This window comes from Anopheles marshallii, chromosome 3 (genome assembly GCF_943734725.1).
Source record: "Anopheles marshallii chromosome 3, idAnoMarsDA_429_01, whole genome shotgun sequence".
NCBI lineage: Eukaryota > Metazoa > Arthropoda > Insecta > Diptera > Culicidae > Anopheles > Anopheles marshallii.
This window is the reverse complement of record NC_071327.1, coordinates 8,051,335-8,073,602: the sequence shown is the minus strand read 5'-3', so window position 1 is coordinate 8,073,602 and position 22,268 is coordinate 8,051,335. Positions and strand designations below refer to the sequence as shown.

The 22,268-nt window shown below is 43.9% G+C and overlaps 1 protein-coding gene across 1 annotated transcript in view; it reads left to right on the top strand.

The window, feature by feature from the left end:
* The window catches only part of LOC128715843 (protein WBSCR14 homolog), a 36,889-nt gene extending 15,891 nt beyond the window's left edge, over nt 1–20,998 (top strand). The window contains exons 5-12 of the mRNA XM_053810761.1: nt 17,287–17,416; nt 17,491–17,664; nt 17,752–19,461; nt 19,541–20,133; nt 20,202–20,329; nt 20,416–20,539; nt 20,606–20,735; nt 20,808–20,998. Of these exons, the coding sequence (XP_053666736.1) occupies nt 17,287–17,416; nt 17,491–17,664; nt 17,752–19,461; nt 19,541–20,133; nt 20,202–20,329; nt 20,416–20,539; nt 20,606–20,735; nt 20,808–20,998 (3,180 nt within the window). The remainder of the gene's footprint in view (nt 1–17,286; nt 17,417–17,490; nt 17,665–17,751; nt 19,462–19,540; nt 20,134–20,201; nt 20,330–20,415; nt 20,540–20,605; nt 20,736–20,807) is intronic.
* The last annotated feature ends 1,270 nt before the right edge of the window (nt 20,999–22,268 follow it).

Genomic DNA, 22,268 nt, shown 5'->3' with positions numbered 1-22,268 from the left:
AATGACAAACGGTTCTGCCGCACACAGGCAGACATTTCGGGAACCACGAATATCACAAACGGGAATGTAAAAACATAATACAGCCGTGCTCGGCAATCGGCCACAGAGTACTGGAGACAGATTGTCTAAGCTACGAAACGCTGAGTAGTGAATAAATGATCAGGATACATATTTTTGTTTGACCGCCCAGAAATATCAAAAACAACCGTATAATGTAACCAAGTGTACTTAAATATCAACAACAACAACACAATTATCGAATTGTCTAATTACCACTGAAGTGCGCTCTGTTTAGATTAGCTCTTACCTCATTCCATGTTTGCTCACACGTAGGTATTATCAGTAGCAGAAAGTTTATGTACGTCGCTTGCCAGAGCTGGGCGATGATCCAGTTTTGAACGTTTGCGAAATTTTCGTCAATTATATGTCACGAACTCAACACTCGATACGCTTCGTATGTCAAGTAAACTGACTCGATCATTACTTGTAGCATCATGCCCAACAGTGGTAAGGAAAAGCATTGATTAATCTGACCGATTCGTGCGCTGTAACGCTGGAATCTTTCCATGAACACGTTGAGCAGCTGGTCGAAATCTTTTTCGTGCTGATTCTGGTGGAAAAGCACTTTCAACTGCTGCATGCGTAGCTGTATCATGCTAACACATAGATGGTAGAGATACAGGAACTGAGTTGTCAAAACAAATCGGGTAACCAGGGTGAAATCTAATAATGCCTGGTTATTATCGCCCAGGCATAAAAAATTGTAGAAGCACATCAGCACAATGATCACATAGAGAGCCTGCATGTAGCGGTAAAGTAGAACAGATATTTTGGTAACTTTAACTGTTCCACTGGTCGCTTCCAGTGCATTCTCGTCGCCAAAAAGAACGTTCAACAACTTCACGATTTGTTCACGATGAATAAAGCTGTTGCACACCGTGCCGAGTGGTACAATGGAGAACACTGCCAGCTCAACGATGGAAGCAGCAAGCGTAAAGACATGGTGATTAGTGTACAAGTTAACAAACACGAAGAAAAAATCGTGGTAGATGTAGGCAAGCGAAATTAACAATCCAACACCGAACGATATCAAACTGGAACGCGTCTCGACGAAACGCTTTTGCCGTGGATCGTAACTGGCGGGAAGATAGTAAATCGCTGCAAGGAACCGGAATGACAAACGGTTCTGCCGCACACAGGCAGACATTTCGGGAACCACGAGCGTCACAGCACAGAACAGAACAGACTGCCAACCGGTAATAGTGTGGGAGACGCATTGTCTAAGCTGCGACACGCTGAGTGGTGAATAAATTATACACGTGCATGTTTGCGTATGTCTCTGCAAGCGTCGTAAAATGTCAACAAAAACAAAATGGTTGCAATTACCTGCATGGATGTCGAATTGCTGGAGATCCCGATCATGAAGATTACGGCAAGGTAAATCATTTGCCAGAACTGTCTAAACAGAATGCCAAACATTTCCCACGATGACACACTGCTCAGTTGATTAAAGTTATCGTACAAATCGTACGCTGCCACGGTTCGTTCGAGCAGAACGAGCAGTAGAATGTGCGTTAACGGAATGGAAAAACACTGGTTCACCGTATCGATCAGCCGGTAGTATCGTTCGAATCGCTCCAAAAAGATCGGCACGTTGCTGTCATTTTTGGTGAGCGTGAATAACATTTGCAGCTGCTTCATACGCTCCTTGAGAACGATCACACACGCGCGGTACAGCTCCACCATCAAAAACATGCCACAGAATCTTGCCAGAATGAGCCAGTATAGTTTAAAGATGGTTGGTTCCTCAATGAACAGAAAATTGTAGAAACAGTTTGATAGTACAAACAGTGCCAACACTCCCAAACTGCCACCGTGACGTGTCGAATGGTCGATCGTGTAACCTTGCCGTTTGATCGCCGTCCACTCAAGCAACCAATCGTCCTGGCCAAATAGCGTGTTGAATAGCTGCACCACCGTTGCCCGATGGTAGAACGCGTTCAGGGCAAATACGATCAACAGTAACGCGTATACTATAATGTAAATCCCAGCGATTCCTAACATCACGGCTGACAAATGATGAACGGAAACTTCAATAGCATAAATGTCTAGCCATAGAGATGAACTGTTTATCATAATGCTCAGCACGCAACAAACAATGTTGTACCAGGATTGTTCAAACATTCTTTTGTCATAGTTGTAATTGCACGGTAACAGATACGTAACGTTCGCCATGATGAACAGCGTTCGATAACGCTTCACGAACGAAGACATGGTTTGCACTGTTCAATTGAGAGCTCTGAGAGGGTAGGAGCCCATGCAGATGGTACTATGTTCGATTTAGTGTTAGGCAGACGGTCAATTTCATTAATTGATAACATAATGAAATAGTCATAGCTTCACCATATGCTTCCACCTTGGGGATTTTGGGTGTCACCTGCATGCAAGATTGCCTAATATTGCCAGGGATGTCGAACTCTTCCCTACGTTTTGTAAATTAATGAGAGTTCTCTTCAACTATCATACATTGTTTGATGAAGCTCTCTCAGCTCGCTGTCCTATGTTTTGCATTTGTAGTAACTTTGAAACTTTGGTATAGATGTCAAACCTCTGGTGATTACGGCAATTGTTTTTCTCTTGTCCGGATAACAGGTTTGTCCCCGACACATCACAGTTACGAAAAAAGCTCATTTCTTACCTTTTTCCGTGTGCTCTCGCAAGATGAAGCTGCCAGCAGTATGAAGTTGCAATAAAACGCTTGCCACAGCTGACTTATTGTCCAGTCCTCGAAACCACTGTACATCTCGCGATCCGGTATGCCCGCACCGAACGTATGAAAGCATTCGAACACGAAGTACGAAAGTTCTACCATCCCCAGCGCCAGTATAGCCATGATCGGCAGGGAAAAACACCGATTAATCTGCTCGATCTGCAACACGTACCGGTCGAACCTTGTTATGAACAGCCCAAGAAAACAGTCATTATCGTCTTCGCGGTGCTTTTGGTCAAACAGCACTTTTAGCTGCTCCATCCGCAATCCTACCACGCTGACGCACAGATGGAAAAGGTAAAGAAACTGTAGCATGATCACAAAACGCAGTACGAACGTTGTGGTTAACATTTTATGCGCATCAGTTTCGTCGGAGATTAAGTTGCATATTTCGAACAGAATGATTAGCACTGTCAATAGCACAACATACAGCGAATATGCTCTGCCCATCCTTACGCCCATCGAGTCGAGAAGCGTGTCGTCGGCAAAAATAACGTTCAGCAGTTTTGTCACTCGGTTGCGGTAGAAAAAATTGTTCAACACTATACAGAGCGGAACGATTGCGAACAGGAGCAACTCGAGCAGTACGACCGCATATGAAAACGGTGCGAGATTAAGTAAGAACACATTTTGTATGCAAAAATCGTGATAAAAGTAACCGAACGACATGGACAAGCCGATGCCCAACGATACGAGATTGGCACGCTGCGCTACGAAAGAATGGTCTTTCTGGCTGTAACTAGCCGGTAAAAAGTAGATCGCAGTAATAATCCGAAACGTGAGATGGTTCTGTCGTATGCAGGCAGACATTGTTTTCGACCGTATCCGGCTGATACTCGAACGCGACTGTTGAACCGTCGTGATGAGGACTGGTGCAGCATGCCAGCAAGAGTTCGAGGAAATAAATTATTTATGTAACCTTCGTAACGCAACTCATTCGGAGTATTAAACGAAGATGTATCGGGCAGATTGTCACCGATCCACCTGGTATTAAGCTCTATTATATAACCGAAACAAAAACTACTTAACGAAAGCAAAGCGTTTTTTTACCAGTTTGAAAGATAATTTACCTGCAAATTGGTTGTACCACACGTGATCGAAAACTGCAACAGCACGATAAGGAAAATAATTTCCCAAATTTGTCTGTATAAAAATCCGTAGAACTGCCTGTTCTGCAAGTTACTTATCTTCATCAGATTGGTAAACGCGTCGTACGCTGACACGGTCTGCTCAAATACAATGAGCAGTAGAATGTTAGTTAAGGGAAGGGAAAAGCACTTATTCACATCGTCGATCAACTGACGGTATTGTTGAAATCGCGCCAGGAATATGTGCACGTTATACTCCAGAATCGACAAAGTTTCGTTTTTCGCTAACTTCAGCAACATTTTAAGAAGCTTCATACGCTTGTATATAATTAACGCACAGGCCCGGTATAATTCCAGGACCACAAACACGAAGCAACACCTTAGCAGAATAATCATGTCCAACAAAACTGTAGCACAGTCATCGATAAATAAGATATCGTACAAAAAGTACAAAAACACTATAACGATCAAACACACCAAATTGCCACTGTGCGTCGATTTGTCCATTTCAAACCTCGACTCTCGCATGACAAGCCGTTCAAGCTCCTCATCGTCGTATGCAAACAAATCGTTCAATAATTGCACAAACCGTTTCCGATAGTAGCATCCATTCAGAATAATACAGTACATTAGCAAGTTGTATGACATCACGTTGATCGCCAATATTACCAACATCACCATTGAAAGTATGGAGCGAAATTTTCGTATCATTACAAAATCGTACCAAATAAAAACACCGAAAAACAGACCGACGCACACAAAAGCGAACGAATTCCTTGGGGAACACTCGAAGGTCTTCGAGCGTAAGTTGTAGCGGCACGGTATTAGGTATGCCATCGCTGCCACAGTCAACAACGGACGATAACGCTTCAGGAGAGTTGACATCTTGTCAATGCTGCGTTCAGTTCAAGTCTAAACGAACGTACATTACTGCTAGACTGGGCTGGAAGTTATGTAAACTAATCAAAAATGGACGCATTGCTCCGTTCCTTCATTAATATCTGTCGTCGTTGTAAAAGCAACTGAACCATATGTTTTGGTTGGATCGATAGTGAGTTTCGTTATTCACTTCTAGTGAAGAAGTACAACATCATCTTTGGTAATTTTATCGTAAAACCATAAAACAGCGTTGAAGATGTAGTACATCGTAGATACTCCAGCTAACTTGAGTACACAGAATTCATATTTCTCCGATCATAGAACATTATTGTTGATCAATTTTAAGAATAATTTACCTGCAAATTGGTTGTACCACACGTGATCGAAAACTGCAACAGTATTATAAGGAAAGCCATTTCCATTATTTGTCTGTATAAAAATCCATAGAACTGCCTGGTCTGCATGTTGCTTATCGTCATTAGATTAGTAAACGCGTCGTACGCTGCCACAGTCTGCTCAAATACAATGAGCAATAGAATGTGAGTTACAGGAATGCAAAAGCACCTATTCACATCGTCGATCAACTGATGATATCGTTGATATCGTTCCAAGAATATGTGCACGTTATATTCCAAAAGCGCCACAGCACCGTTTTTCGGCATATATAGCAACACTCTAAGAAGCTTCATACGATCCTTGATAATGATTGCGCAGGCCCGGTATACTTCTAGCAACAAACACACGAAACAAAACCTTAGTAGAATAATCATGTCCAGCAAAACTATAGTATAGTCGTCCACAAACAAGATATCATACAAGCTGTTCAACAACACCATTATGATTAAACGCACCAAATTGCCACTGTGCGTCGATTTGTCTATTTCAAACCTCGACTCTCGTTTGACAAGCCATTGCAGCACCCTGTCGTCGTACACAAACAGACTGTTCAGCAGTGTCACAAACCGTTGCCGATGGTAGCATCCATTCAGAATAATACAGTACATTAGCAAGTTGTATGACATCACGTTTATCGCCAATATTCCCACCAACACCGTTGAAAGTATGGTGTAAAGTTTTCGAATCATTACAAAATCGTACCAAACAAAAACTCCTAAAAACAGACCGACGCACACAAAAGCGAACGAATTCCTTGGAGAGCACTCAAAGGTTTTCGAGCGTAAGTTGTAGTGGCACGGTATTAGGTATCCCATCGCTGCCACAGTCAACAACGGACGATAACGCTTCAGGAGAGTTGACATCTTCTCTGCACTGCGTTCAGTTCAAATCTAAATGAACGTACATTACTGCTGGACTGGGCTGGAAGTTATGTAAACTAATCAAAAATGGACAACCTGACATTAATATCCGTCGTCTTTCTAAAAACAACAGAACCATATGGGTATTGAGTGTGAGCAATTGGATCGTACCTTCTATAACACTTGCTTGTACTATTTGGACATAGCAGATAATTCAAAGATAAGCAGCTGTAAGCATAGGCTTACAACATAGCATGTACGAAGTAGCTTGAACAAGAATGTGAAAGATGAAATTCCACACTCAATTTTGGAATACTTTAGGCAATCAAGAAGTTTCTCAGTTATGCCTTTTTCGAACGAGAGCTTTCGAAGCTAAGGTATTCATTACTCATTTAGATAATGTTTGGAGTTTCCCAACTTTTGTCGACTGACACAAAAATTTAATCAATTCGTATGTTTTCCTAGACGTAGACGACAATACAATGAAACTAGGTAGTAATACGGGAAGAATATGTTAGCACAATACCTGAAAACTGCATCAAATCTTTACCTTTTGTTGTAACAACGATGATGACAGCGCTATTACCAGCACATTTTTAAAATCGTTTACTAGCCACAATATATAGCTTGCCAGCGTTAGGTGAGTTTCCTTGTGAGCTTTTTTCAATCCCATGTTCAATGTAGCACTAAGAATCGAAAAGTACGTCGAGGAACTTTCAAAAAACACTTCCAAGCAGTAAAACGCAACGAATAATCCATACACCTGGCTGAGGTTAGTGTTAATCAAAGCTATCATACGATCGATCAGCTTCAAGCACGAATATAACGTTGCACAATCGAGCTGTTCCGTCGTCCCGAAGGCTTGGTTCAGGTTGTGCAGATGGATCGAAATCGTTGTCTGGGTGAGGCAACAAATTATAACAACAAAATCTATACAAACGTTACCATACAGCAGAAAAACCATCTCCATGTACAGCATAACGAACGTGTCGAACTGATAAATTTCAAGAACGTAAATAACGTGCATAACGATCGCGTAGTAACAAAGGGACCAAAGCGTGAGCAGTTTCGCCAACCGCGCTATACTGCCGTATTCACAACGACGTTTGAATAACACCAACATCCTCCGTTCGATGTCCAGCACACTGTTCAGAATATCTAATTGCACGCGTTTGCGATAATACCCAAGGTAACCAATTTGCAGCACGATCAGCGTAAGTACCATGTTGCCCCAAAAGTACATGACAATGTTGAAATAACTTTCCTCCTCGGAACGTTCCAACACAATCCGCTTGGTGCTAAACAGTATATAGCAGCTGATTGCCAAAAATCCTGCAATCCACAGCGAAAAGTGTTTCATCACTTTTTCCGAAACAACAAACCGATCACTACTGCTAATGGGACGATACTGCACGTAACATATACCCAACGTATTGAGTATACTGAGACACGGTCGTATAAGGTCGGTAAATGATGAAACCATGTTTGGTTCTTCGACTGGCGATATAAACGCGGGGTTAAGCTACTGACCAACCAGCAACGGTGCGTCAGTTTTGTCGTAATTATTCATTCGTCTTTTGAGGCAAAGCATGGCGAGCTGTTACATAAAAAGATGAAACAAGTAATATTACCCTTTGGTAGACGCATTATAAATTGTTTATCGTTTTTGGGTAACTCATTAACTATTGCTGATGTTTTGGCAATAGTTTGTGGTTGGTGTGTCGTGAATAATACAACTCATTCAACATGCATTAGCTCAATACTTACCTTTCGTTGGAAATGTTCACTCATCAGCATCAGAGCAATAAACTTTTTGATATCAACCAACAGCCATAAACATTCCAAGACAAGCATTGTTTGTTCGTCAGTGCCATCACTGAGCGCTCCCCAGATGTCAACCATCTTTATCGCACACTCGACCACTAGCATTTTAGTGAAGAACATCACCAATGGACCATAGTACATACTAAGTCCCTTGCGTACGTCGAGCGACACACGACCATGGACTTCCCAAAAGTGTGGCAGTATCTCCTCGGCGGTCCATTCTTTGGAAACATCCAGCAATAGCTGGCTGACGTTGGAGAGCTGTTCCACACAGACCAGCATCACCAGACAACAGAGACCGAACGTCCACTCGAGACTTAGATCTAACACCAAATACATACATATGGAAAGATGGATATGAACGAAATTCTCTTTCGTCCAGCATGTAGCTATGTAGCTAAAGTACAAGAAGCTAGTGCACGCTATTCCATCCCACCGGAGAAGGTGAGACGCCACAGTTGCTCGTTTGTAGCAGGATGGTGCCGAACCCGCCAGTCCAACAACTTGCCGAAGGGTGCATTCATTTCTCAGCAATGCGTTCAAGGTTGCAATCAGCGTGTTCTGCTTGCGATAGCACTGAAGCGGAATAACAAGAAAAATAGCGCACGAAACTGTCGTGTTGATGATGAAGATGGTTATATCGAACAATTTGTTGTCCAGTTTGTACACGACGTAATCCATGGGACTGCGCCATAGTAGGTAGCTCGTGCTAAGTAGCACAACGGTCAAGAAAACAGCATATCTTAGGTATCCATACTGGACCCGGTTGAAAAGTTGCTTCTTATGATCGTACTTGATCATAACTATTCCTATCTTCCTCATGCACCGAAGGTGTATGCGTATACACTTCATTGCTACTATCACGTTTCACACGTTCCCAGCGAGTACTGGAGCGCTTGCTGTCCCCTAATTGCTTCCATCCTACCTATTCTCCATAGGACTCTCTATACTTAGAGCGTAGATAAACATAGAGCCACGGATACATAATTTATCCTTGTATACTCCTAATAATCAATTAACTCGCCTTTCGATGTATACAGGCTACAACCGGTGAGGTGTAAATTGAATGATCAGTGACTCTGACGTTATATTACGATTCCTTTAATTATTCTATAAAAATAACAACAACATCTGACAAGTTGTAGCTAGTTTGTTTGATATGCTTCACGAAGCTTTCAGGATCCTTCAACGGTATTAAAAGCCAAAAAAATATCTTCATCACAATTTTGGACATCATTAAAATTACCCTTCAGAAAGAACTATACTCGTCAATTATTGAATTCTTAACACAAACTAGTTATCTTGTCTTTTACAACTATTTAATCTACTAGATATCCAATTCTGAAGAAAAGTAGAAGGAATTTTACGCCAAAAATATAAATTAAATTTAGATAACATTAGGTCAATTCTTACCTTTTGATTGAAGTATTCACTCACCAGGATCAGAATCATGAACTTTTTAATATCAAACAATTGCCATAATCCCCCCAATGTAAGCACGGCAAGTTCCCCACCACCGTCACTGAACGCTCGCCACACATCAACAATCGAAATGGCCATCTCTAGCACGAAAAATGAAGTGAAGCAAAACACGAGTGGACCATAGTACACACTAAGTCCCTTGCGTACGTCAATCGACATCCGATCATAGACGTCGAAAAAGTGTGGCATTATCTGTTCGAATGGAATCATTCGTTCGTTGGCAACTTTCGCCACTAGCTCACTGATGTTCGACAGCTGATCCACACCGACCAGCATCTCCAGACAATAGAGCCCGAACGTCCACTCGAGGCTTAAATCAATCACCAAATAAATACATGTGGAGAGATGGATGTGCACGAAGCCGTCCTTTGTCCACCAAATAGCTAGGTAGCAGAAGTAAAAGAAACTAGCGCACGCTATCCCGTCCCACCGCAGAAGGTGGGAAAACAATGACGCATGCCTGTAGCAGGATGGTTCTGAACCCACCAGCTCAACAACTCGCCGAAGGGCGGCTTCATTTCTCAGCAGTGCGTTCAAACTTCCAATCAGATCAATATCTTTGCGGTAGCTCTGAAGCGGTATAACAAGACAGATGGTACACGTAAGTGTCGAGTTGATGATGAAGATGGTTGTGTCGAAGATGTTGCTCTCCAGTTTGTACACGACGTAATCCATTGAACTGCGCCATAGTAGATAGCCCGTGCTAAGTAGCGCAATAGTGAAGAAGAAGCCATATCTGAAGTGTCTGTACTGAACCCGGTTGAAAATTTGCTTCTTATGATCATATTTGACCATAACTACGCCTATTTTCTGCATGTACTCAAGCTGTAGCCGAATACACTTCATCGATGCTATTAAAGTTCACACGTTCTCGGCGTGTACTAAAGCTCTTTCTGTCCTCAAACTGCTTAAATTCTTCATTTTCTGCAGGACTCCAACAATTAGTTGAACATAATGGAAAGAATACATAATGTATCCTTGCATCTTCGAAATAATCAATCAACTCACACCTTACCTATGCTTAAGATATTCGTCAGTGTGTAATTAATGTTTTGTTTTAGTCCAGAACAGTACAACGGCAACAAAGCTATGAGGTATTTGAGCATTTGACATCAGTCATATTAAATTCCCCTTCGTCAAGCTATTTATCATCAGCTATCTTCCTACATCTACATGATGTCTGAGGTACATCTGAAATATTTAGCATGGTTCTATGAATTACTTACCTTTTGTTTCAATATTTCACTCACATACAGCACGACCAAGAGTTTCTTGCAGTCGAAGCACAACCACACCCATTCAATAATGTTTACCAGTAGTTCGGTCCAAACAGGCCCGCACTCACTCGTCCTGTATAGATCGTACAGATGGAACAGTTTTAGAGATCCTTCCAGAATGATCAATGGGCAAAATGTCGCTACGATTGGTCCACAGTATTCGTAAAAGGGACTCACTATCAACGTGCTAATTCGATCGTACATCGCACAAAACCAGCGCACACGTTCCTCTACCTTCCCGGAGTGTTGCGTAAGGTGCATTTGAAAGAGGTTCGTCGCACAGGTTAACTGTGCCACACAAAGAAGCATGATCGTTGAATAGAAACCGAATAAAGCCGACAAACACAGATCTTCGTAAATGTAAACAACAATAGGTAGGTAATAATGCCACGCCTCTGCTTGGAATAGGAAGAACACCATGTAGCTACTGGTTAGTAACAAACCACAGAGCATCCCATCGCACTGGATAACACAGGCGAAACGCTGCGCTTGCTGATAGGATAAACTATCACCCATACTCATGGCAGCAGTGGCGTGACGCAGTTCTACATCGTTTACCAGCAGACTGTTCAATGCACATCCCAACCGAGCACATCTGCAGTAGACATAGACAGGAACTGCTAACCAAACGACGCAAAAGCTCGCTGTGGTGAGCATAAACAACGCTTCATTAAACACATAGTCCTTCAGTACCGCTATATTGAAATCCTGCCAAACGCCTACCACGGTTAGGCATATGCAAAACAGTGCCTGCAGAAACTGAACGGTGCATCGAAACACGCTCAGTCGTCCATAGGACTGTTGCTGTCTGTCGTATCTCACTAGCGATATGCCTATTGTGCTCATGTTGTTAAGGAACGTTTGCAACCACTCCATTGCAGTAAAACTATACCAAATGTCCTTCGTTGTTGCTCATCAGAGGACTGGTTTTGTGTTAGAGTTTGTTGTAAATTAGGCAAGATACAGAGCACCACACAAGAATTACCATGTTAAGCAACTGCATAATTTATCGGTAGTAAGTGCAATTATTAATTAATCATCTAACCATTTTGTATCTTCTATTTTTCTATACCATACTGCTTTCTGTAACTGCTCTGTTCTTCATAGTATGAAATAAATTGACATAGTACGATTTTGGCATGCGGTTTGCATAACTACCGGCGTTGTGAAGCGAAGTATGAAATTATACATTATTTCGCCACAACACAGCAATCACTCATAACCAGCTTCAAGTCACAGTCGATTCCACTAATTTAAGCTCGTTTTTAGGATCATCCGTCAAACCACTTACCATCCGGTTCGTCCTTTCGCTGAGCAAAAATACGGTGGCCAGTTTCTTAATGTCGCTTATCGGCCACAGCACGTTGGCTAGAAGGAAAACGCTCGAATGTCCCAAAAAGCTGGCTGTGTCACCGATGATCGCTAGTACGCAGATAGCTACCTCCAGCGACACGTACGTGCAAAATATGGCCAACAGTGGTCCAAAGTAACGACTCAGGTTGTTCTGCAGAGCATGCACAGTGCGACTGTACACCGTTACGTAGCGCTGAAACGTCCGATCCGTGTTGGTATCCTGTGCGTGGACGTTGGCAAACCACATTAAGCGTTCCAGCTGAAGTTGGGCGATCAGTAGCAAACAATCGCAAAGCCCCAGTACGCATTCCATTGCCAGATCGATGTACAGAAAGAAACAGCTCATAATATACAACGGCAAAAACAGACTGCCAAAGTCGAGAAACTCGTCAATATAGTAGTAATGGAAAAATAGATGAAAAATGATACCGTTCGAACAACAGACAGTGGCAAGCATTGTTACTATTCGATCGTTTATTCCATTCCCCGTCAGCTTTATTAAATCCGCTTCATTTTCGTTAAGAACGTTCATCACGCCTACAAGTTGGCTTCGCTGCAGGGCGGTTTGCCACGGTAAGATGCAAAACACTGCACAAAATGTAATAGTATGCGCGATGTAAACAAATGGCAGTATAGTCCTATTATCGATAGCAACCATCGTTGGATAATCGATAACATTACGTTAAATCGAAAACACACTGCCCTCTAGGGTAATGCTGAAGAAGAGAACGAACTTTAACGCTGCGTGGCGAGTACTTTCGTACAAACAGTTTGAATTGTTCCGCTGTACAGAGAGCAAACCCAAAACGCGTAAGCAGCGAACTAAAACACGCAAGTTATCGCACACGTGCATGGTCCGGCACTGGCAGAACATTCGATTTTTTTTCGCCCAAAAAGCCAATAAGCCTTCCACGTATCTGATTATTTCAATAGGAACCTCGCTTTTCGAACGACGGAAGAAAATTACATTAATTATGCAACCAAAACAGTCTGTCTGTACTCATCAGCCCCCGGTAGATTATTTTAAAAAGTCATTAAGGAATTTATTCATCGGGTATTGGAACCCCAAGTCGAAACATTTTCATCATGACACAGTTTGACACTTACCATCAAGTTGACTCCTTCGCCGAGTAGAAAAACGGCTGCCAATTTTTTGATATCACTTAGCGGCCATATAATGTTCGCCAGCACGACCATGACGGAACGATCATTGTTCGCTATGTAACTGATCACATCCAGCACACAAACGGCCACTTCAAGGCAAACGTACGAACAGTGCATTAAAACAAGCAACCCAAAATATGGGCTCAGATTTTCCCGCAGTACCACAACTATCTTATTGTACATGGTAATATAAAACAGAAACAAACGATCCGCCTGGGCGGTGGCGTCATGGTGCTTTGCCATCCACACGATACGTTCCAGCTGCAGGCGACCGATCAGCAGCAAACAGTCGCACAACCCAAGCACAAATTCCATCGCCAGATCGACGTACATGTAAATGCAGCTCGTAACATATGCTGGGAAAAACGGTGCATCCTTCGCATAGTGTTGATTTACGTAGTAGACGTGAAAAAAGATGTGTAAGATCACCCCATTCCACACGCACACAATCACCAGCAGCTTCACGACGCTGTAGTTGGTGACAACACCGGTAAGGTTGATCAAGCTTAGCTCATTCCCGTGCAGAGTGTTCATGGCGGCTGCAAGTCGACCGCGCTGCCGAAATGTTTGCCAGGGGAGAGCGCAACATACAGCACCGAACGTAACATTGTGCACAATGTAGACGAGCGACCAAATATTGCCATGAATCGCGGCAATAGCATAATAGTCAAGAATGCTGTAAAACAGTAAATACACGCTACCCAGTGCAGACACAATGAACGATACGACCAGCTTTGTGGTCGCATTGTGGACACCTCTGAACGAATGGCCACCGGCATGTTCGTCGGTGTGCTTTTGTACCGGTAGCAAACCGATCAATCGCAAACAGCGGAGTAAAACGCGCAGGTTGTCGAACACGTGCATGTCTCGCTACTGCAGAACTGCACCGAATGGCGGGATGAACCGAATTGGTTGTTTGTTCCATTCACTACATCGCATTTGTGTTTGTGGTCTAGGTGTTTTCTCGTGACAGATTGAATATGTCATGAGATGAGGCTATTCTAAGCCGTCTGCTCGTCTCGTTGCATTAATTATTTCACAAACAATGAAGCAGTATGGCATATGGCATGCCATGCTTAGCTCAGTAGTCAACTGACATGTGTCCAGCTCTGAAGAGAGTTTGTCCAGTGAACTGTCATACTAAAAAATTTAGGAATTCTCCAGATGAGTGATCTTGAAGGAACATGTTGTTGAAAATTAAGCTTAAAAGCATTGATCACTGTGTCACTGTTCTTCACCTTTTCGCCTGGAGGTATGCAAATTAGCTACATAATGCCCTAAAGTAACTTTCGGTTAATTAAAAAGTGTGCAATAGCGATCATCAAGAAATTATTGATAACTTACCGTATGAATAACATATTATACAAAGATTAGTATTGTAAACCTTGCTCATGTTTCATAGTCCGATAGCACACACTTACCATTACTTTAACGCCTTCGCTGAACAGGAACAGTGTGGTCAATTTTGTAACATCACTCAACGCCCAAACAATATAACCCAACACTAAAATGTTGAAACTTTTCCCACCTGCACCGAGTTGAATGTAGAGATCCAGTATGCAAATTGCTACTTCGAAGCAAACGTAGGAGGAATGTAGCACCACGGTTAAACCGAAGTAGGGGCTCAAATTGTTCCTTAGTGCCACAGTAATTTGGTAGTACACCGTAACGTACAACTGCAGCAAACGATCGGCCTGAATGCCTACATCAAGCTCCTTTGCAATCCACACCAAACGCTCGAGTTGAAGCCGTGCAATGAGTAGCAAACAAGCGCACAACCCCAGCACCAGCTCCACTGCCAGATCAACGTACATAAACAAACAATTATTGATGTACGTCGGAAGAAACGGTTGGTCGGGTGTGTAATAAAGTGTGATGTACATTACTTGAAAAAATATATGCACAATGAAACCCTTGCATATGGTGACGGTCCCTAGTAAACGCACGGTACGATAGTTGGTGGGGCTGCCAGTAACTTCAGTTAGTCTCATCTCATTCTGGCCCAGAATGTTCATAGCAGCTGCTAGTCGACTTCGCTGACGAAATGTTTGCCAAGGAAGTGAGCAAAACACGCCACATAAGGTAATGGTATGCACGACGTAGACGAACGGCCAAATAGATCCTTGGTTTCCAGCGAATGTTACCGAATTATCGATAAAGCTGCGAAAAATCGCATATCCACATCCCAGCACGGCTGCGGTGAAGAGGATCCCAAATTTCGAAGCCGCATAGTAGGTACTTTCAAACGAGGACGTCACTGAACGGTCTTTGTGTTTACTCTTTCGTATCGAAAGCAAACCCAAAAACCGCAAACAACGCATCACACCTTGCAGCTTATCGATCACGTGCATATTGTTCTACTACTGAACTCAACCAGTAGTGGCCAGCAGCATGCTTCCAAATGGCTAGAGCATCCTACTACGCACCTGTTTGGGTAAATGAATTAGAAATCATTGGGGGGAACGCAAACCTTCATGTAACATTGATCGAAATAAAATAAATGAGGGATATTGGATGGGACAAATTTGGATGATTCCGGCGCCATCGATAATATGATTATGTTATTGAATGCCCATTCTGCGATATGAGACTCTGTATTACATCATTCAATACAGACCTCTTTCACCAGTATCTTGTCCTTTCCCCAGTGTTGTGTAGGTCATCAGCAGGAGCTGTAGACAGAACTAGGTGTATTAGCACAATTCCTTCGTGAAAGTATAGGGTGTTGTAAGTTTTCATGATGGTCATGGTCGTTCAGACATGCTTTTCAAATCAATGTAGAGATGTTAACTCACTATCTAGAGACTATTGCGACTCAGTGTTTGCCGATTGGATAATTAACTCCCTTAGCCTTATATAGATGAAATCTAAAGTTATTGTGTCTTTACGGTATTGTTCATGCAAATGTTTAACATAGCTTATGTAATGTCTCACTCACCTTTGCGTTTACACCTTCGCTAAGCTGGAATAGTATCAGCAGCTTGATCAGGTCACTTAACAGCCAGGTAATGTTTGCCAGCACGAGCATAAGGCTGCCAGTTCTAATAGACAAGAAACCACACAGATCCAACACGCAGAGTGCCACCTCAAGGCACACATACGTCGAGAATGATAGAACTATCGAAATAAGGTCCCATGCTGTCACCAACCGCACTGACAATGCGATTGTATATGACGATGACGATCAGACCGTGTTCGCAACGGCGGTCAATGTTTGTCGCGATCTCTACTAATCGACCCAACTGCAGTTGAGCGATCATCAGCAAACAATCGCAAAACCCCAGCACATACTCCAATGCCAGATCCGCGTACATAAACACACAGCACGCAGCATACAGTGGAATAAATGGGTTCTTACTGTTATAAAATTCACTTATGTAGTACACTTGAAAGAATAAGTGCAATAATCGGCCCTTCCACAAAATCGCACCCGCTAGCAGACCGACTGGACGATAGTTTGTCGCTTTGCTGGTCAGGATCAGCAAATCGAGTTCATTCCGGTGAAGCATGTTCATGATGAGAGCAAGGTGCTTCTGCATTCGGTATGTTTGCCACGGAAGCGTGCACATTACACCACACAAAATGACGTAATGGATGAGAGTTATAAACGGGTAAAAATTAAAATTCGTTGTAAATTGTTCTTTGTGGTAGAAAACCGTGTAATCAAGCACATATACACTGGCGAATAGGGAAGCGACAGAAAGTAGTAAGAATTTGTGCATCGAATAGCTACCACTCGCGAATAACTCTTTCACGTTTGCCAACGGGCGGTCTTTGACTTCTACACCAAAAAGCCCCAGAATTCGTAACGAACGAATCAAAGAGCGTGTATGGTCAAACACTTTCATAGTGATAACTTCTACTGGGTCGATTGGAACGTGTATTTTCTGTATCGAAGAGAACCACATCGGTTTGGAAAAATAGCTTCGTACTCATATTCAACACTACCACAAGCAGTGTAAGCATTAATATTTTATGAATACGTTGATTGATTATATTAGATCTGAGCCATAAGGTGAGACAATTTTTCCAGAACTAGTCAGAAAGTCAAAAGGATGTATAAACAATGTCCTTTCGGTGTTAAACAAAATATTGTATTAAATATGATCCTTTCTTCCTCAACATTGTTTAAATATAACTAACCTACAGCTATACTACGTATTACAACATTCTTTTCTGCTTCTTCGTTACAGAATAGCGAATTAGACTTCTTGGAGTGGTCTCCGATCAGTAATGATATATTTATGATCACCGATAATATGCCCACGGATACGCTGTTCTCTACACTAGCCCAGTATCCGTTTCCCGACTCTAGAGAGATAGGTAAGCAGCTGCGAGTGTGATGCGAGGTGTCAAAACGAACGTTCGATACATTTTAGCCGTCCGTTTACTTTCAGCTCGTGGCGCGGGTCGGGCCGACTTCATTCAGCCCAGCTTGGGCCCGCTGCAGCCAAACCTCGATGATTTGATGGATTTGGACTTAGATTTTCTGAACTTCTCGCGACTTGCCCCCGTACCGGAAGAAGCATCAGACGATCTGTTGAAAGCAATCGATTATAACTACACACTCGGTAGGTGTTAATAGTACACGACATCTCGTACCATCTAACTAAATTATTACGATTTTATACGTTTTTTTTTTGGTGATATCTCCCAAGGGTCCAACCAATTAACCAACACTGGTAGTAGCATACAGGAGGCGCCGGAGACACTCCAGGCAGTCTCCGGCAACAACCAACAGACGAATCAAACAAGCGGCTGTATACAGCAGCAACCGGCTGGCATTCAATATTCGTCAAAGATCTACGCCCAAGCATTGCAGCCAACGGGTGCGGGATCACCTTCACCTTCGGTGCAATCCTCCATTGCCCAGCAGTTTAGTAACCCCATCGATACGTACCTATCCGATCAGCTTATTGGTGGCGGCAATCAGACTGGGAACAGTCAAGGGACCACATCACTAGGTGCATCGCTCGGCATCAGTCAGGTGGCATCAGGTCAGCCACATCAGCAGCATAACAGTACGGACGAGCTAGCCCGCAGTGTCAAATCGAAGTTCACCCGCGGCTACGCGAAACACAACTACGACCCTAAATACCCACCGACACCCCATCAAACGATGGCATACAATATGGTTTCGCAGCCGCACATGGGACAAGCGGCGGGCGGTAGCGCGGTCCTTGGGACACCAGGTCCCTACGGTAGTAACGCCACCGGTGGCTTCCAGAATGTGATTTCTTCATCTGCCTCCGCCTCGTCCGGCATTCTTCAGATGGGCGGCGGTGGTATCCCATCGTCGTTAACGCCTAGTAGTATGCAGCTACACTACAACCATTCCGCTCTGCAGAACGCCGCTAGCAATCCTGTTAACCTCTCCAACAGCCCCGGTGCGACGAGCGCCGCTGGTGGCGGCAATGGCAACATCCGAACACCCTCCCAAATGAGCAACACTGGCGGTGGGGCACCTGCCCAGCCAAGCGTGTCTGGAGGCTCGGTAATGCTGATGCAAAGCATGAACTCTAAACTGCTGACGCACAGCCAATCCCTGCCGGTACCGGCATTGCCGCAAACGAAACCAGCCGCACCACAGCCCCGCTCAACCTCCATGCCGACCGGGCCGAACTACAACCAAATGCTGGCATCGCAACACTCTCCTCCCGGTAGCCTGCATGCATCGCAATCGGGAAGCAGCTACAAATCCTACCACGGACACCAACCCCAACCGTACAAGATTCCTTCGCAAACGGTTGGTGCCGGTGGTTCGTATGCCAGCGGGGTACGAGCAATGCGTCATTCGTCTCCACCGCACGGCACCCTACTGCAGCCCACTTCCGGCTCGACCGGACCAGCAACGGGCATCGGAATGAACACGAGCGCAGGTCAACCCGTGGGAATATCGAACGCATTGGAACAGTCGCAACAGCAGCTGCAGGATCTTCAGCTTCAACAGCAACAGCAGCAACAGCAATCGATTGTGTCTACGGTGGGCAGTTTGCAGCAAACGCAAGCTAAACGCCATCCACCGCATCCCACCAAAGAGATGTTCCGCTCGAACAGTCTTCCGATCAATGCGACCTTTCCGTTACCACCGAAGGAGGCGGAAAACTTTGCCATGCCCCGGTACCATCAGTCCTCACAGAAGAGCAATGCGAAATTGCGCACACGCAGCAACTCGATGATCATGAAGCAGCAAACGGGAGTCATAACGAACCCGGGAATGGGGATGATAGGATCCGCTAGTGGTAGTGGAATGGCTGGTGGAGGTGGCTCACAACACGTGCTGTCACCAACACTGCACGCCACCTCCAGTGAACCGATGCTCAACGTTACCAATAGTGCTCTGCTTGCCCAACTACTAACAACTAATAGTAAGTATATGCAAAGAGATAGAGGGCACAATAATGATCCCGGAGCACACCTAACCATATTTTGTATTTCCCTCTTTAGACGCAAGTACCTTACTGAATAAACAATCACACAGTACATCATCAAGTGCCATAAGTACCTTAACGCAGTCTTCGTCACAGCAGCAACAGCAGCAGCAACAACATCAACACCAGCAACAACAGACGAGTTTGTTTCAAACGATGTCAATGGGTAACACCATTTCTCCATCGTCCTCTCAGCTTCAGTTGCATCAACTGCAACAGCAGCAGCAGCAACAACAACAACAACAACAACAGCAGCAGCATCACCATCAAATGTCCAGTGCAACAGCCGGCTCATCCAGCAGTACGATGCGAGCTCAACCGAGCCACAGTTCCGTGCTGAATTTTGCCTCCTCTTCCGGTATGTCTCTGTCGCAGCAGAGTCTTTCGCCCGATTCGGCACACGATACGGATGGCCCACTGTCACCGACCGGGCTGGGCGGTAGCAGCAGCACTAGTACGGGTGGTGCCGGCAGTAAGTTCCCGCGCAGCGATAGCCAACGTCGCACTGGGCACATTCACGCGGAACAGAAACGTCGGTACAACATTAAGAATGGGTTCGATACACTCCACTCGTTGATACCGCAGCTACAGCAGAATCCAAATGCAAAGGTACGAATGAGCCGCTTACTTACGATGCTCGGGTAATTATAATAACCGATTTCTCCTTTTTCGAATAGCTAAGCAAAGCGGCAATGCTACAAAAGGGTGCTGATTATATCAAGCAGCTGCGGTCAGAGCGTACCTCCGCCAACGATCAGATGGATGCATTGCGCCGGGAGATTGATCAATTGAATAATTCATTGAAGTAAGAAAGTGCTTTATGCAAATCGAATCCAACTCACAGTACTTTAATCGTTCCACTTGTTTTTCTGCTTTGTGCTTTGCTTGCAGCAACCTTCATACCGCACTGCCTGCCAGCGGGGCGCCCGTATCCCGCCAGCGAACCGGTCGCGTGAAGGAACTGTACCAACACTACGTCCGGCAGCGAACGTTGGAGAACTGGAAATTCTGGATCGTAAGTATTTTTGCAGCTGGCTTGGAATGTAGCAGCTCCAGTACATATGTCACATACCATTTTCAGTTCGGGTTGATCTTCGAACCGTTGCTCAATTCTTACAACCAAACGGTTTCCGTCGCGAGTATGGATGAGATGTATCGTACCAGCCAGCTGTGGGTTGATCAACACTGTTCGTTGGTGGAGCTAAGGCCTGGTAAGAACCAAAATGACCCCTCCGCACTAACTATCGAACCGGGTGTCAATGTTTTATATTCCTTCGTTTTAGCCGTTTCCAATCAACTGCGTCAACTGTCAACGACGACGGATGTCCTGTCGGATCCTCCGAGCTCACTGCAGGAGGAGGTACTTAAGGCGATCTCCAATTCGAACAACAACTCACTCGGACCGAGAGGCTCCGGAAAGGGGGGTAGCAGCCGGGGAGGAAGCAGCACCGAAACCAGCCCCCACAGATCGTAATACGCTGTGGTGTCGTGAATGTTACTCCTATTTTCTTACCCATTTTTCATTGTTTTATCACTATTGAACGTTCTTTACATTACACTTCCGTTCTATATGTGCAAAACCTATAGGGCAAGTGGCGATATAGTTTCGCTGGAGTTTATTTTCGTTCCATACTATCCAGTAGCGGAGTAGTTCGTCTTTCTTGCTGGCAAGCGGGCATAGTATGCTATTAAATTGAAAAGTGCACACACATCCCCACAGCGGCTACCCTTCATTTTTCTTATCGCCTTACGTGATAAAAATACGCTCAAAATTAGGAAAACTAAATAGGTGTGTATGTGTCTGTTTGCTACACAAAACACAAACACATGAGAACAGTGCCTTTTGCTCCGGTTCGCCTTTAACCCCAGGACGAGCCACCAGGTTGAATCAAGTGTTAAAAATCAGAAATTGTTTCTTATAGGTAATACAAAATGACGTTACCATAATCTCAGCGAGGCGGGTCACAAATAGTAGCCGCGATATAGAAGGTGAGGGACGCGCAATGTATCCGCCGGCTAGTTCCATCGTTGACCACGTTCGGTATCCACAAGAGAAGTCTAGTTTAGTTTATTCGTTCGTCGTTATTCGTTTTAAAATAGTTTTTGTTTTGTTTTTATTTTTGTTAGTTTCTTTGTACCGTACGAAAGTAAGCGTTCTATTGTATCATTTGCACAGCATAATAGCTCCTTTTTCTATGTTTACATTAAGCACGTCGTCTTTACACTTAGAACCATAGTTTTCTTGCTTACTCTATCCTTTTTTCGTTATGTTCGTATCTAATAATACTTTTGCTTAAAGCGTTCATTTGTCAATTCTTTCATCCACGAACGAGCGTTTGCGGAAGCGAATAATTTGTGTTAGTGCGTACCATGTAAGCGGTAATGTTAATCTGTTTTTTTTTTTTTAATAGCTTTAGCCCATCGTTAGTAGAGTTAGTGATTTGTTGGATAGATCGTGAGACAAAGAGATATCGTTACTTCTATCAATGTACGTAGAGTTATCGCTTGCGAGACGTGTAACCGCCTTAAAGTAGGAGTTGAGCAGGGTGCGGTGTACCTATTTTTTACTAGCCTACCTTAACACGATATGGAAACGCAGGCGAAAATTCCATACTGCACACGACACGGATTTGTGCGTGCATGCGATCGGTATCAAAATCAACGAGAGAATACAAAAAAGGCTGTTGTGTTTCCGGTACATCACACTAGGTAGGCAAAAGGCTACAGAACACAACACATCAACC